The 16,955-nt window shown below is 36.9% G+C and overlaps 1 protein-coding gene across 3 annotated transcripts in view; it reads left to right on the top strand.

Moving 5' to 3' along the window:
• Positions 1-16,955, top strand: part of COL12A1 (collagen type XII alpha 1 chain) — a 116,029-nt gene that overhangs the window by 87,047 nt on the left and 12,027 nt on the right. For all 3 annotated transcript variants that reach the window (XM_053664059.1, XM_053664063.1, XM_053664067.1), the window contains exons 51-59: positions 479-588; positions 4,149-4,298; positions 6,039-6,116; positions 7,408-7,494; positions 9,422-9,475; positions 10,468-10,563; positions 11,966-12,019; positions 12,387-12,440; positions 16,776-16,829. In XM_053664059.1, coding sequence (XP_053520034.1) covers positions 479-588; positions 4,149-4,298; positions 6,039-6,116; positions 7,408-7,494; positions 9,422-9,475; positions 10,468-10,563; positions 11,966-12,019; positions 12,387-12,440; positions 16,776-16,829 — 737 coding nt within the window. The remainder of the gene's footprint in view (positions 1-478; positions 589-4,148; positions 4,299-6,038; positions 6,117-7,407; positions 7,495-9,421; positions 9,476-10,467; positions 10,564-11,965; positions 12,020-12,386; positions 12,441-16,775; positions 16,830-16,955) is intronic.

Below are 16,955 nucleotides of genomic sequence, written 5' to 3'. Positions count from 1 at the left end.
CGCCCGGGTCCGACCGAGCCCTCCCTTGCAGCTCCTCACTAGACGCCGGTTTCGCCCCTTACCGGTCGGGCTGAAGAATTTGTTGTTAGCGGACTTCCGAAAAGTTCAGTTTTCCGTGTTCTGGTTGTGTTTTCTGATGCTAATATTTAGTTGTCCCTAAACTTGGTTGTGTGAGGAGGCACGGCACATCCACCTAAACCTCCATCTTGGCGGAAGTCCTCAATTATTATATTATTTTCTATATGAACAACTGTAAACCTACTTTCGACCCACTCTTTATACTCATATATTACTTGATATATGCTTTTATGTTTAAAGTTTTAAGACTACAACATATTAGTAAATATTCTAATTATGTTTTATCTCAACTAAAATTATTGAATTTTTAAACACCTTACCAGAAAGTGTCATCTGTTAATACTTTCAATATAAAGTATACCATGCACGTGACTTAGTAACAATTATGTGTTGATTATAGCTTCTAGCAAGACATTATCATTCTTCAACAAGGATACAAGAGGTGAAGTACAGACTGTTACGTTTGACACAGAAGAAGTGAAGACATTATTTTATGGAAGTTTTCATAAGGTAAAAAGATCATTGAGTTACAGAAAAAAGAATATGACTTAAAATTTTAAATTACTTTATTACTCATTAAAATATCATGTTAAATTGATAGGATTATAGCTATATCTTTTAAAAATAAAAATCTTATGCTAATATCTTTTCAAATACAAGAAGAATGCTTATTTTCTTCTATCTACCATTTCATTGTGAACCATTACATCTTTTCATTTCTAAAGCTTACTTTTTTATTATATTTTAATTAATAGAATTATTATTTTATGGAGCCGCTTCTCCTTGATTTTGTTCACTGTGAGGTGGCAGACATGCCAATGTAAGTTACTAGTACCTACCAAAGCAATGAGGATAAGTGTTTATAGGATTAATTTTTACATGAACACACTATTAAATTTCTAAAATATCTTATTAAAAGTTCTAAGGTGCATTCTTAGGTGATTGTCTATATTTGTTCATCTTGGTTTTTTGTATGTTAACATCCAAGGATAATAGAGACTTTCTAATGTTTTTCAAGGTTAATTGACAACTAAGGGTACTGAGGTTTGGAATAGTAGAAAGGAAAAGAACAATCTAGGTTAGGAATGGACTTTTTAATAGTATTTCTTCATCCATTTAGTTAGCAGGCAGAATACCTCTGGATCCGCTAGTGCTCTAAAAGTCCTCTAGTGTGGCACTCAGAAAATTAGTCCCATACATAGAATACAAATATTTCCAGTTTAATCTGATGCTCAAGTGAAAATGGAAGAACTTTCCTATATTTGAGTAGATTTAGCTGTCTTTTTTGCTGATTCTGTTCGTGAATATTTCATTTCTTTTCAGAATGTTTTTCTTTTTCATGAATTAGATTCTTAGTAAAGATGGCAAATGACTCCTCAAACTCAAAGAAGCTTCATGGTGTGAACATTAGTGAGAAGCAAGATACAATGAAGGAAAAACAATGATCTTTGAGTATAATGGCATATCCTCTTACCAGTTTATTGACTTTTATGGTGAAGTGCAGTAAAGTAAATGTTTCACTGGGAAAGCAAATTCTACTTTGATAAATATTAGCTTCAACTGCTCCTTATCTGATAATAGATGTTGAATCTGGCAAAGTTATTATGAAGCTTTTTGGCTCATTGATAAACCTATTAACTTACATTTGAGTAATTTGCTAAAAAGAACTATTTTGTTTTTTCTTCCATACCCACTGCAGATTTAGAAATTTAATTTTTTGTTAGTCAACTTATAACTATTTATTTATTTCAAATAATGCATATATATATATATATATATTTATTTATTTATTTATTTATAGGCAGAGGGGAAGGGAGGGAGAAAGAGGGAAAGAAACATCAATGTGTGGTTGCCTCTTGTGCACTCTCTACTGGGGACCTGGCCAGCAACCCAGGCATGTGCCCTGACTGGGAATCAAACCAGTCATCCCTTGGTTTACAGGCTGATGCTCAATCCACTGAGCCACACTAGCCAGGGCTATTTTGTTAATTTCAAACTTTTATTGAATGCTTCATTCTCAGTATTTTGTTGAGGTCTATAGTGACAGTCGGTATTGCAAATGAACATAATTTTTGGTAATACTTTTTTATTTGCCTTTATAGAAAGGTGTTTGTATTATGTTTTTCTTCTTATAAGCTCTGTTCTCTCCTCAAATTCTCTACCTTTTTCCATAACGTATGTATTTCTTTTACTAGTTCCTCCTCTGCTTTTTCACTATACTCTTTTTCTTCCTCTTCCTTTTCCTTATCTCATTCTTTTAACCTACTCTTATTCTATCCATTCAAGTACCAAGTTCAAGCACTGTTGGCTATTTATATTCTTTACTGATTCAAGAATTCAAACACTCTTCTTTCATTTTCCATTTAATCCAGGAACCCAAATCCTTCATTCCTTGGGTTAATGAGTGATACTCCAATAGCAGGAAATGAGTGAAAATGACATGCAGGGGGCTCTTGGGAAAGAGAGGGTAGGTTAAAAGAACTTAGGTGGGGAATGGCAGACTGCTATTGTTTCTCAAAAATTGTCTTGGAAAGTTTTTTTTTTTTGTCTCCATTCTGTTGTAACAAATAACATAGTTCCAAGTGAGAAATTTATAATATAAAGAAAAAGAGGAATAGATGAAAAATAAAATTTTGGTAATGGCAGAGCTCAGGACAGGAGATGAATTGGCAAGAATGTCCCTATTTCTTTCTGCTGGTCTGTGACCAACAATGTTTCATAGTTGGGAAATAGTCCCTACATTCTTAGAACAATGATATACAGATGAAGGGCCCACTCTGAATTATGATTATGCATGTGTTTAAAATGCATGAAAACATGTGGAAGAGATTGTAGCAAAATACATTTTTAGCATCTGCTTCATATGGTTGACATTGAATGACCAGTGTATTTGGAATAGTTTTATTACAAATTTAAGATTTTGAATTAGAAATAATGTTCCTGTGTACTATAATTTTCTCAAATACTTTGTAATATTTGCCTCTGAGATTGTTCATGCAACAGCCAACATATAAGCTTTAGTTCTTATTAGATAATAAATATCTTGGGAATGCTCATTTGATGGTTTTCGTGAATTCAATATTAGATGATTGTGCTGTGGGCATATAAAGTTTCTTTATTTTTAGTAAGATCTGTATTACTTTTATATAAATGCAGTATGCAATTTATATTTACTACTTCCAGATGCACTAAATTAGTGCTTTGGTGGTGATTCTCTGTAGAAAAAAACTTACTGTTTAAAAAAATCTCTAGAGATCATTATGCTTATTGATTCAAACTATTTAAGAGAATTTCTGTTCTTTTAACTTGGAGCCAGACTTTTCAAAATAATCATTAAGTGCTTACATGAGTATTTGTGCTGTGATTAAGTAGAAACTATCAGCAGAACTATAAACTCAAAGATTACCTGCAACCATTCTTTACATTGTTGAAATATGAATGTTTTATTAATTATCTCTACTGATAGATTTCTTAAGACCTTGAGTATCCTCAATATTAGGAAGAAATAAATCAACATAAGATTGTTTACTTAGAAGGAAATTGAATCTTGAGCCTATTGATTTCCAGACCTGAATCTCCATAGGAGATATATATGCTATCTCTTACTATGTTTGGTATTTATATGGTATGGAGGTTCTTTTTGGCTGAAATTAGGATATGAATTAAAAATTCAATTTAGCAAAGTTATTGGAAGACAACTGAGGCTCCTTTTTGCTGAAAATAATATTACTAATTTACTAACTTTTATGTGAATAGTTTTAGTTTACAGAGTCATCTCATCCATGATATTATATCCCTGGTCATCTCAGTAAGAGTACATGGTGGGAAAGTAAGACATTATGCACGCACACGAGGAGGAAGGAAACTGCGACCTGGAGAGGCTACATGAGTCATTTGATTTGATGATAATAAAGGATGTGACATCGCAACCTGCTCTTGGATTTTTAGTCTAAGACATTTGTTTGGGATGAGAATAGCTTAAAGAATATATTTTTAAACCTGTGATATGAAATATAAAGAAGTTGTTTTTTGGTGGCAGAAAATTTGTAATGGAGACATGATTTTTTTAGGTTCATATTGTAGTGACCTCAAAAAGTGTTAAGATTTACGTCGACTGCTATGAAATTATAGAAAAAGACATCAAGGAAGCTGGAAATATCACAACTGATGGTTATGAAATCCTTGGAAAACTACTTAAAGGGGAGAGGAAATCAGCCACAGTAAGTAACACATTTTCATTTTTCTTGGTGCCTTGCATTAATATTGAAATGGCATTTTTTAAGTAACAAGTGAATTTTTTTCTCAATAAGTTTTAAATTGTTAAATTTCTTGTTCAGATTGAAACATTGGAAAAGTTACATTAGAAAATATGCTACCAAAAGAATATAATAATGTACTTTATTTGTTTAAAATTTTATGTAGTTATTTTTCAAGTACAGTAATAATGTACTTTATTCCTTAAAGCGAAACAAGATGTCAAGGCAACAGAGAACATCATGTAGTCATCTTGAAACGGGATCAAATTGGACAGCACAACACTAATTGCTGCCAGGACAATCAGTGAAATCTAAAATAATTCTTTTTTTCTGGGGTTCTTCAAAGAGAGTAATTATTAATACAAATTTGTGCAGTCAGGACTTTAGCATCTGTGGACATTGGCCGTGACACCTCTGGAGCCCGTGCTTCCTCGCAGAGGCTGCGGCGCTCAGAGGGAGACCCACGCGGCGGAGCGGCTGGCTGACCGCATTCCTCACACGCTTCGCCGTCTCATTTTGAGGCAGGAGCATAACAGCGCTGTTTACAGTTCTGTCTAGTAACAAAATTTAAAACTGAGGGTTTCACTCTACCAGGTTAATTAAGTTCATATCAAATGTCGATCAATAATAACAGTACTCTGAGAACGAGTCTACTATCTTTGGCTTCTGTTATTTTAATCATATTTACTTTAGTTTTCTTCCATAGAAATTTCTTTTAGATGCAAAAGTGAAATTTTTATTCCACATGTAAACACAAGAGCAAGATATTTTATTGAACATTGGTTTTAGTATTTCAATAGAACAACAAAATCAGGGTTATAAAATAATGGTTATATCTAAACTGTCTTTTCCTTTTTGTTAAAAGAGCTCTATTTTTTAAATGTACAAAGATAGGAAATCTATACATTTGGCCCTCTGTATTTGTGGATTATGTATCCGTGGATTCAACTACCTGAGGGTTGAAAATAATTTTTAAAAATTCCAAAAAGCTGATCCCTAATCAATACAGTATGACAACTATTTGTATAGAATTTACATTGTATTCATGATTATAAGTAACCAACAGATGATTTAAAGTATACTGGAGGGTGTATGTAGGTTATGCACAAATACTAGTTCATTTTAAGTAAGTGACTTGAATGCCTTTGGGTTTCAGTATCTGTGGGTCGGGGTCGATGGGTTCCTGGAACCAAATCGTCTGCGAATACCAAGGGAGGACTCTATTGTACTGAAATAGTTAAGTTGAGGATAATCATAAAAATGATTAGTTAGGCCGAGGTAAGAATTTATGAGAAGAGGAACATTTGTTTCAGAATAAATGCAGAATGGCTTTTGAAATTTTACTTTTCTACAAGGGTAAACTCTCAAAAGTTGTTTAAATGTCTGTTGTTTTCAAATTCTTAATGAACTGAATCCTCAAATAAAGAAGTAATATTCACTGAAAAAAACCCTCAAGCATTTCATTTTAGGCAAGGAAGTGAATCAGAAGTGGGGATTTCACATGTGCTTTTGCGTTTCTGTGTCTTTCTCCTAGGCACAGGTTCTTATGTTCTTTCCTTATGAAGTAAGGATCACGTTACTCTCAAAGGGTTCCCACCCCTGAGACAGTTTACGTGAGAAGCTGGCAAAAGTTAAAATGCAGAAACGTTAATATAAAATGTTTCTCATGCATCTTTAGCTGATGTTGCTGTTGGTTGTTTGCAGTTCCAAATCCAGAATTTCGATATTGTCTGCAGTCCGGTGTGGACCAGTAGAGACAGATGCTGTGACATTCCCTCTAAGGTAAGTAAAGGGAATGAAATCTGTTGCAGTTTTAACAGTCCCCCCAGAGTAAGGGATGTGGATGCAGATGGTCTGGGAAAGGAAGTAGAACTCAGCAATTTCCAATCCAGGATGCATGCATCGTGTGCTTGCTAATGAGCTACCAGAGCTCAGGCCAGTGACCCCAACCTTGGAAGCCAGGAATGCACAAACACATCTGGAGATTCTCCCAGAGTGATTACACATAGTTAGAAAAGTCCTGCTGAGCCAGCATGTATGATACACCCGCTGGTTATAAATCCCTCCTATTGATTATAAAACCTCAGCATTTTACAGAATAAGTCATCACCCCTTTGGAGAGCTAAAGTCTGTGATGAACCATATTTATTTTTGAGATGATGCTTCATCCCCATAGTATCTGTGTAAGTGGTAATGGTTAAAAAGTTGGTGATGATGGATTTGAAGCATTTACCAAGCAATGAACTACATACATCCACACAACGAGTGTGCATTGTTTATTCAACAAATATTTATTGAGCACCTAGTATAAGCCAGACACTCTTCTGTGTGTTAGGGTCATAGCAATGAAAAGTAAGTATTCTAGTGAAATGCAAGGGGATAGAATTGACAAGTAGATATGTACTGTGTTATAGAGTGAAAAGTCCTAGGAGGAAAAAAATTAGAGTAAAGGGATACATAGCCAGTAAGTACCATCAGCCTTCAGTGATAAGGTGAGATTTAAGAAGAGACCAGACTGGAGTGAGGGAGATAATGATGTGGGTAATGGAGAAATTATAGCCAGAGAGAGCTATAAATTCAAAGTCCCTGAGGCACAAATGTGCCCTAAGTATCTGAGTAATATTAATGAGACTGGGGGGGGGGAGCAGAGTGAATGGGAGAGGGGAAGGTGGTAGGCAAAGTGATGGCCCAGGTGGTGGTGGGCTGGTTTGCAGAGTGTGTAAGGCCTTGTAGGTCATGGAAAGGATATTAGACTTTATTCTAAATGAAATGGGCACTGATATCTGAGATACTCAGCATTTCTCTAACACCAGACAAAATTTGATTAAATGGCCATTGGTCCCAGTGTTTTGTAAACATTTCTTTTTTATGTGAGATTTCCAAAGTAAGTTATAAAATAAAGATATAAACAAGCAAAGTAAGATTCAACATAAAACTACTTATAATGGTAACTAAAAATTATTTCTACAAGTTGGGAAACAGATTTCCTTGTGTAAATAGGATAAAAGGAGATAGAAAATGCAGTCATTTTTACCCTCAATTTGTTAGGTAACTATTCTTTTCAAAATTTCAGAGAGATGAAGCAAAATGCCCGGCATTTCCAAATGCCTGTACATGTACTCAGGACAGCGTTGGACCTCCGGGACCACCAGGCCCTGCTGTAAGACACTGAAACAGTGCTATTTTTTCTGATAAAACTTTGGCAGAACCATTCTTTTGCATAAAATGCTTCTAGCCATCCATGTTTTCTGGAGCAGAGCAAGCCATGTTGCAGACCACTTTTGTGGTCTGTTTTGAAATCTGAAATGGAGTAAATCAAGAAGAAAATGTGAACACAGTTCTCTAAACATGCAGGAATGAATGATAATGGTTTAGTATTCAAGAGCTTTTTTCTTAAGGATGTGAGTCTGGGTTTCCATCTATAATCACATATGAAAATTCCTTGCATCTCCTGAAAGTGTCTTTTATGTATGTTATGGAGCCACAGTTGAGTGATTGACCAGGAACAAGTTCTTTAGAACAAGGATATATGTACCTTATGTAGCGGACATCTCATGAGAACAACATATGAAGATGTTACATATGTGATGGTGTCACAAACTCTGGGTGAAAGTGCTGGGATATTGAATAACTTGTATGAGAAGATAGTGACTAGATTTATTCATGGGGGAAGGGGGGCCAAGAAAGTGCAAGGCAACACATTGAAGATTTCAGTGATATAACTCATTAATCAACGTGGAACCCTTTGATCTAGTCAATCCAATATCTGACCTGGACTGGTTTTGTGAAATGATAGTGAGACCTCTAGGTCCTATTGGCCTCTTTTAAGAAAATAGTTAACATAGGAACAGCTCAGAGATTCTCAGAATACCCAATTTTACTATACTTGTGTTATAGCAAATAATGTAAATTAATTTTAGGTTAATTACAAAGCAGCTGTCACTGGAATTACCATAATTTCTGTTAATAGTGATTTACCTGATTTATATTTATAATCATAAAATTATATCCCAGTATGACTTAGATGTTTTTGAGAAGAAGAGACTTTTTTCCTCTTATTGTAAGATAACATTATTGAATGTCATTATCGTATTTATTCTTTGTTCAGTAGTCTCTGAATCCCTGTTACTAAACTATGTATTCTGAGATTCTGAGAGTTTTAATATAATTTTCTTTTTGCATTTTATTTTCTCTGAAGAATGCAGTCAGATAATTCCAAAGCCAATTTATCTCTTTGCTGTATTTAGGTAATGCTTGCTTTTTCCAGTAAACCTCATTTTAAAATGAACTTCAAGATTTTCCCACAAGAAGAGTTCAGAATGTAAAAATGAGATACTTAGGATGTACAAAACTTTGAAATTCCCCCTTTCCACATATTTGTATAACGTAAAGTATTTATTGGGTTGGCCAAAAAGTTTGTTTTTTTCCCGTAAGATGGCTCTAGTGGCACTTCATTGTCTTTAACTTCATTCAGAACAATTTTGTTAGATTGTATTGTGACAGCTGTCATATCAGCGTCATACATTTAAAAAAAACTTATTAAAATTGGTGAATTTTTGTGTAGCCATTTAATATTGAAGATGGAAGAAAATATGCAATATTTTCAGCATATTATGCTTTATTATTTCAAGAAAGGTGAAAATGCAACCAAAATGCAAAACAAGATTTGTGCAGTGTATAGAGAAGGTGCTGTGACTGATTGAATGTGTTAAAAGTGGTTTGTGAAGTTTCATGCTGGAGATTTCTCACTGGACAATGCTCCATGGTCAACCATTTGAAGTTGATAGTGGTCAAGTTGAGACATTAATTGAGAACAATCAATGTTATACCATGGGGGAGATAGCCAAGATACTCAAAATATCCAAATCAATAAAGTCATTGGTGAAAATTAAAAAAAATGTGTCTTTTATTTTATGGAAAAGACTAAATGGACTTTTTGACCAACCTAATACTTCAGTATTTTGTCGTAGCTGCAGATTCGTTGATTGCTTGGAGAGTGCACTGCTTCTTGAAACAATTTTTAGATATCAACTTCTTTCTACTTTCCTTACATTCACCCTAAAATGTGCTCTTACTATGTATTTTAGGGAGGACCTGGCGCTAAAGGTCCCAGAGGTGAAAGAGGCATCAATGGGGCAATTGTGAGTACATTTTAAAGTGAATTTATATTTTCATCTATATGTTGAGGTCTGGTGGTCCAAATTTCTGCTAAGGGGGTATGTGACCTTGAGCAAGTTAGTTAATGTTTAGTGTGACAATATGATGAACTCTGTCTTCTCTTTGGGTGTCAAAATGATGGCTCAGAGAAAAGAAAAGTACAGGGCATCTCACTGCTGTAGGAGCTGCACATGGGAACGTGCAGAAGCAGCTGTGGGCTCTGCTGTAACACGGAAGCGGAGGGCTGATGGGGCTGTCAGTCAGAAGACCGCCGAGGGAGCAGTCCCGCTGGAGAGGGTCAGGAACAGTTCTGCTGCTTTGTTTTCTCCGGCTCAGAGAAAGAAAGAGCTCAGCAGACACATATGGGCTCCCTGGGGGGACCAGCCCCATTTACCAGTTTCACACTGGGTTTCCGTAAAACAACTCCAGCTTTTTACAGGGAATATATTATGAAGATAATGTATAGACGTGTCATAATATTGCTAATGAAAAGCTAACCCAGTTAGGAAAGGGTGAGGCTGGAGTGCTAACCCAGGTATGTCTTGACCACAAGTTTCTGCCTTTTTCACCCACATACATTGCAAAGGAGCTCCAACATAGAGTTTCTACTGGGGGGGGGGAAGCTGTTTTTTCCTTGCTTGACTCATATCTATGTAGGTTCCAGAAATAAGCCCAAGTCTAGGAGAAATCAGGACTAGCTTAAAATAAATCGAACCCAATAACATTTGAACTTTGATCTCATGAATATACATATCTGAATATTCAATTCAATACATTTTACTTCTTCAAAAAATTCACTTTTACTAGGACTTTTGGAAACTTAAATATTATTATAAATGTATTCCATTTTCCAATGGTTCTTATATGAAGAATTATATGGCTGGTGTCTCAGAGTTACAGAGGCTGTTTTTAGACTGGATGTTAGCGCTGGATGAACATGACATCACTGTGGTTGTTTCTTTCCTGTGTATTTCAGGGGCCCCCTGGCCCTCGTGGAGATGCAGGTCCTCCTGGCCCCCAGGGTCCTCCCGGCCCCCAGGGACCGAATGGACTCTCTATCCCAGGAGAGCAAGTAAGCACAAAGACTTTCTGTACTAAGTGAAGAGAGTAAATTGACATTGAGCGTAACTGGAACATGTTTTACTATATTTGCTAAATTCTAATGTTTTCTCTGAGAACTTTTAGTCATTGAGATAACTTCCTATGATGACTCTGATTTCATATATGTAAATAGTGTATGTAATACTATATAATTGTAGAAAAAGTCACTGCTATTTATTTGACCTAAACAATTTTTAAAAATAAATAATTAATATATTCCTCAACATCCTGAGAGCTTTGAAATTGCTTCCAGTCTGTGGGAGCCCTGGCATCCTTTTCAAATATTTATGACCTCAAGATAAGCTTTTGTTATTTATCTAGGTTATTACTTCTTTAGAAACTTTTAAGCAAAATCTTTACCTTTTGTTCAAATGCTAATCTGAAGTTACAAAAATGTTTTACCTTTTAAGGCTCATATGTTATCTAACTAACTTTTTTTCTATATCTTACGGTAAAACAAATACAATATATGTGCAAGAATACGATAATTGCATAGTTCTTAAATCTAAGTTTAAACTCCCTTTTAAAAGGACAAGTATCTTTTTGTCATTCAAGAAAATCTACATCAGACACAGCTAAAAATGAAACATGTAAAGGAATAGCGCTCTCTTGTTCAAGAGGGTTGAGTGCATCTAATACCTTTAGTTTGTCATGTCCAGAGGAAAGCTTTAGGTAAAACTTTTTTGACTATCACTGCGAAGTTTATCAATTGTAGTTAAAGATTTATTGATTTATTTCTAGAGAGAGGGGAAGGGAAGGAGAAAGAGAGGAAGAGAAACATTGATGGGCAAGATAAATATCCATCAGTTGCCTTTTGCATGCCCCTGAATCAGGGACCTGGCCCACAACCCAGGCATGTGCCCTGGCTAGGAATTGAACCAGCGGCCTTTCAATCCATGGAGCCACACCACTGAGCCACACCAGTCAGGGCTCAGTTTTAATTAATTCAGCTTTGCCTTTGTAACGAGTGTCTTTAAGCATGTTGTTATAAATAACAAATTATGTTATTTTCTTAGAACATTTTATTGACTATTAAAATGAGCACCAAATTAAATATATTAACTACAAAGTAGATTTTTTCTTCAAATTATATTTCTATGAAAATTTCTTACGTTAAGTAATGTTCTTTTAAAGCAGGTATATTATTCCATAATTATGTAAAATTATCCCATAACAGTAAGTGGTAATTATAATATGGCATTTGTAATTTAGAAGGTGAGCATCAGTACAAAAAATGATTTATTCATCTCCCTTCAAAAATATTTTTATGTTGGATTTGTGAAGTGATGGAGATTTCAGAGATGACTCATGCCTTCCGTTTTCACTTAATCTCTGTAAACGCCTGGGAACTGTTTTCCCACTGCTTTCTCTAGGGTCGCCAAGGGATGAAGGGTGAGGCCGGAGAGCCAGGACTTCCAGGCCGAGCAGTGAGTTGTTCTTGATGTTGCCTTTTCTTTCACTTGTCAAGTGTTATTTGAAAAGCCGCCTTTGTGGTGCCCCAGAAGGTGCGCCCAGGCCAGGCGGTAAAGCGGAAGCCTGGCTACGTCCTTCACGCTGTTTTCATTTCATATTCTCGTCTTCATTTTCAAGTTTGCGTTGGTCAGTTCAGGTACCTGCTGGATGACCAGGTATGTACTCTATGACTGACATTTTGCTTGGTTCTGGTTTTCTGTTTCTTTTCAGAGCCCCCTGAACTCTCTTTTTTTTAAAAAAATGTTTTGGGAGAAGAACAAGTATCTTTTCCCACACAGGAAGTATATCACAGTGTTTCACTTGTTTTTTCTTTTTGCGCAGGGAACCCCAGGACTACCTGGCCCACCAGGACCAATGGGACCTCCAGGAGATCGAGTATGTTTTCTTGGGAAAGCTAAAATTGTGCCAAAAATGATACCACATTGCTGCTGTTTATTAGAAACCTCCATGATTCATTTGCGTGGCTTGGAAGCAGAGTTCACGGATTTTGTGGGAGACTGAAAACTGTCATCAGTGCACTGGCCAGTGTCAGATCAGTCCCAAAGCCTATGCAGCTAAGTGGCAGGGACTTTAGGAGAGTCTCTGAAATTTTAATTTGGGAAGATGTCCTAATTTATCAGATTTGGAAAAAGAAGTCTATAAAAGGAATTTTAGCTGAATAGTAAGAGGTTTAAGAATTTTACCGAATTGTTTTAAATTCTAAAAGTAAAATCTTTGTAATGCGGCAGGTTTTATGTAACTGAGAGTGGTCTTCGTTTCTGGGCACTTGTTTTGAAGTCAGCACCTCGTCTGTACATCAAGACCACTTCTAGGTCTTGGTGATGGACAGACAACTGGCATTTAGTAAGGATTTTGCTCATTTGTGGGAGCTTTCAGCTTTGCTCTTGGCATTATGAAAACAGTGCAGGAAATCTAGCCTTTTCTAGGATAAGTAAACGAGAAGCACAGTAGACGTGGCCTCTGTGCTCTATTCAATATTAAGAAATACTTGGTTTCATAGAAAATCATGAATATTTTCATGTGATTTTAGAGTTGCTGAGAACAAAGAAACGAATGACTTCTCGGTGTCCTGTGGTTCAGACAACAGTCTGAGAGTATTCTGTATTCTGACTCATCAAAAGTTACAACATGACCTGCAGCAAGTCACAGAGGGCCAGCACTGTGATAGCTGCCACTAACAACATTGACTTGTTACCCTTAATATATCCCAGACACCACTGCACAGAAGAGGGAGGTCATTCAGATGCAGCAGAGAGTGGCCCAGACAATTCCAAATGGATGATGTGCCAATGGATTTTACTTGCTCCTATGTTTATTTTTGAGTTTGGGAAGAAGAGAGGTCAAAGAGAAAACAGTATTTTCTGGGAGTCTGGTACCAGGAGATGATATATGTCTATATATCTATAATCTATCTGTATATACACATGGGTGTAGACATATATATGCATTTTTATGACTTTTTTCACATTTTTATTGTTGTTCGAGTACAGTTATCTCCATTTTCCCCCCACCATTCCCCACCCACCCTAGCCATCCCCGTTCTCACCCTTGATCCTACCCCCTTTTGGCTTTGTTCATGTGTCCTTTATACATGTTCCTGACAACCCTTTCCCCCTTCCCCCCTATTATCCCCTCCCACCTCCCCTCTGGTTACTATCAGTTTGTTCTTAATTTTAATGCCTCTGGTTATATTTTGCCTGCTTGTTTGTTTTGCTGATTAGGTTCCACTTGTAGGCGAGATCATATGGTATTTGTCTTTCACTACCTGGCTTATTTCACTTAGCATAATGCTCTCCAGTTCCATCCATGCTATCGCAAAGGGTAGGAGCTCCTCTTTCTTTCTGCTGCGTAGTATTCCATTGTGTAAATGTACCACAGTTGGTTTTTTTTTATGACTCTTGAAACTGGAATTAGTTGTTTTGCATTCTTATTTCACAATAAAGGAAAATAGTAAGATTGCAAAAGTCAGTCTATTCAATTGGAAAACAAAACCCAAAATACCACAACCAAGAAGTGATGACGGATGACTCACTGCTGTTGCTACCACAGAAGCCTCAGTGGGCCCCTCAGGTCCACCCAGTATGGCTTCACACAGCCATGCTGGGTGCCACTGCAAGCACCATCCACGTGCTCATTTGGAACTGGCAGCCAGGCAGCCATCACCACTACCACTGCTTCTCTGAAAAATGAGGCAGTGGAAGGACTGTGGTTTTCCACTGTCAAATTTTAATTTGAGAATCCGGCTTTGTGCTGAGGCCACCCAGATCTCTCAGAGTGAGGAGGCTGTTCAGAGGAAAATCATTCTCCTCTTTTCCTCACAGTCTTACACACCTACCCACCCCTTAGTTTCCTACCACTAATACTGAAGGTACGGTGCTGATAGGACATTGTTTGGAAAGTTAGGCAGCCTTTGGGTATAGGCCTCTAAGTGGGGAAAAAAGGGAAGTAAAGGAAGAAACTTGAACCCTGTGGTGGAAGAGAAAAAACTCAGGAGAGCAAGCTCGAGGACCATGGTAGGGAAGAAAGATTGTTATCAGGGTGGAGTTGGTAGGAACAGATTGCATGTGTTGTCTTCAACATAGATGATTTTTTTTAAATGAGACACAGCTTTGGGGAGTGTTAGAAAGTAATGAAAAAAGCACATGTACAGGCTTCTAATACATGTGTATCTATGAAGACCACCACAGGTCTCCTCGGTGCCCCTCACATGGCGGGGGGGGGGGTGCGGATACAGCAATAACTGCTACAGCTTTGAAAATAGAGAGTACAGTTATAGCACAAAGTTCTGCAGATGCCTCAGTGGGTAGTCCTTTGGAAGATATCAGAATAAAATTCTCTTCACACCAACTTAAATGTGTGTTTCTACTGAAAGAAAATGGCTGACCAGACTTAAGTGTCCACTGTTAGGTGAATGGACAAAGAAAACGTGATATATAGAGAGCATAGAATGCTATTCAGTCTCCCCAAATAAGAAAGTCCTGTCATTTGCAACAACATGGATGAACCTGGAGGACATTATGCCGTGTGAAATAAGCTAAACACAAAAAGACAAATACCAAATAATCTCATTTATGTATGGAATTTAAAAAGGTGGAACTCAGGGGAGTAGAATGGTGGTTGCTGGGGAAGACAGGAGGGGCCATGGGAAAGTATTGGTGAAGGGTACACAGTTTCAGTTATGCAGAATGTGTTAAGTTCTGGAGAGCTAAAATATATAATTATGTAGCGACTATAGTTAATAATACTACATTTTTATTGAAATTTGTTAATAGAGTAGATCTTAAGTGTTTTCAGCATACTCAAAAATAACTACATGAAGAGATAGATATAATTAGGATTATGGTAATTGTCTTGATTTTGGTAATTATTTCACAATTTATATATAGATCAAAGCATCACCTTGTACACCACAAATAATGGACATTTTTTGTCAGTTATACCTCAGTAAAGATAGAAAAAAATGAAATGTTCTTAGGCTGACTGAAGGAGGATTATTAAGAAATACGATAGTGACCTAAAAAAGAGTGTTCTAGATAGCATTTGGAGAAATTCAGATGAAAGGAAATTCATTCAAACTGTTCAAACACTGACACTACCAGTGCATTTTTGTTTCTTAAGTGGCTTTCAGAAGCAGTGTTGATGTTACATCAGATGAACTTGGAGTCTGTTTTTAATTAAGCAGGCTTAGATCTTCCAGAAAACAATCTGAAATTTTTATCTCTATAATTTTCTGAAACAATTCAGGAATATGGATGAAATTATTGCTCATTCTCTGCAGAAAATGAGACAAAAATGTCCTTTGACAGAGGAATGCAACAACCATAAAAAATGATCTGACTCAGAAGTCCTAGGCTGGATTTCAGAGACCTGCTGTTGGGATGAATGCTAACTGAGTAGCAGGATGACTCATTCCAGGCAGAGGTCACTTGGCGCTGGATGGAGATGGGACTCCAGAGCCAAAGACTGGGCCTGCCTGGAGATGCGCTGTGCTCCTGGGACGGATCCCTCCTTCCCAGTCAACCAGACCCTGGTGTAGGCCTGGCCTTTTTTTGTGAGATGAGGCAAGAGGGGCCACTGAAAAAATTAACTGAGAGTTGAAGACTTCCTTTATTTCAAGTGGAGGGTGGTTAAGACACTGTTGCCTCTTTTGGGGGGGTGGAAGAAAGAAATTCATCAAGAGTGGAGACATCAATAGTCCGGCCCTGGCTGTGTGGCCGTTGCTTAGGGAATGAGACAGGGAGTTTTCTTATCAGGTGCTTGGCTTCTCCTTCCCCTTTTATGAGACCACATGCTTTTCTCAGCAACATTTCTTTCATCCCACTTTGATCCTTCCAGGGCCAGTTTGTGGCCATTGACTTTTCAGTAGAAAGGGTTAGTTTCCCTTTAGGCTTCTTCACACTCTTCACAAAAGCAAAAGCTAGTATCTTCAAGAAAGAAGTGCCTTTTTTTTGCAGAAGATTGGTTTGACTCAAAATAATTTTATTTATAATTACATAAATGAATGAGTATAGAAACTAATTGTTCGGTAAAAGGTATTGAGTTAAATTGGAAATTTTTTTATATTTTGTACATTTGTCTTTATATTGCAAGGTTACCTATAAATAGCAGATTGGGTTGAATCCTTCACCCTTCACACTTAACCTGTTTGGCGTTTTCCCTTTTCACTTCATCATTTTCTCACTAATGTAATTAATTTTATTTTTACAATAGGGCTTTACTGGAAAAGATGGTGCAATGGGACCCAGGGGTCCACCTGGGCCACCGGTAAGAACAGAACGGGTGACAGTGTTGTCCTGCTGCCCCCTTTTTGCTACAGAAGAGCCTGCTTGCCTGGCTTTTGAAGTGCATTCTGTCTGTGCTGTGGGTGCGCCATCGGGGTTGCTGTTTGCT

Source organism: Artibeus jamaicensis, unplaced genomic scaffold (genome assembly GCF_021234435.1).
Source record: "Artibeus jamaicensis isolate MK-2021 breed Jamaican fruit bat unplaced genomic scaffold, CSHL_Jam_final contig_1127, whole genome shotgun sequence".
Taxonomy (NCBI): Eukaryota; Metazoa; Chordata; class Mammalia; order Chiroptera; family Phyllostomidae; genus Artibeus; species Artibeus jamaicensis.
The sequence above is the reverse complement of the archived record's forward strand: the minus strand, read 5'-3'. Positions and strand labels throughout refer to the sequence as shown.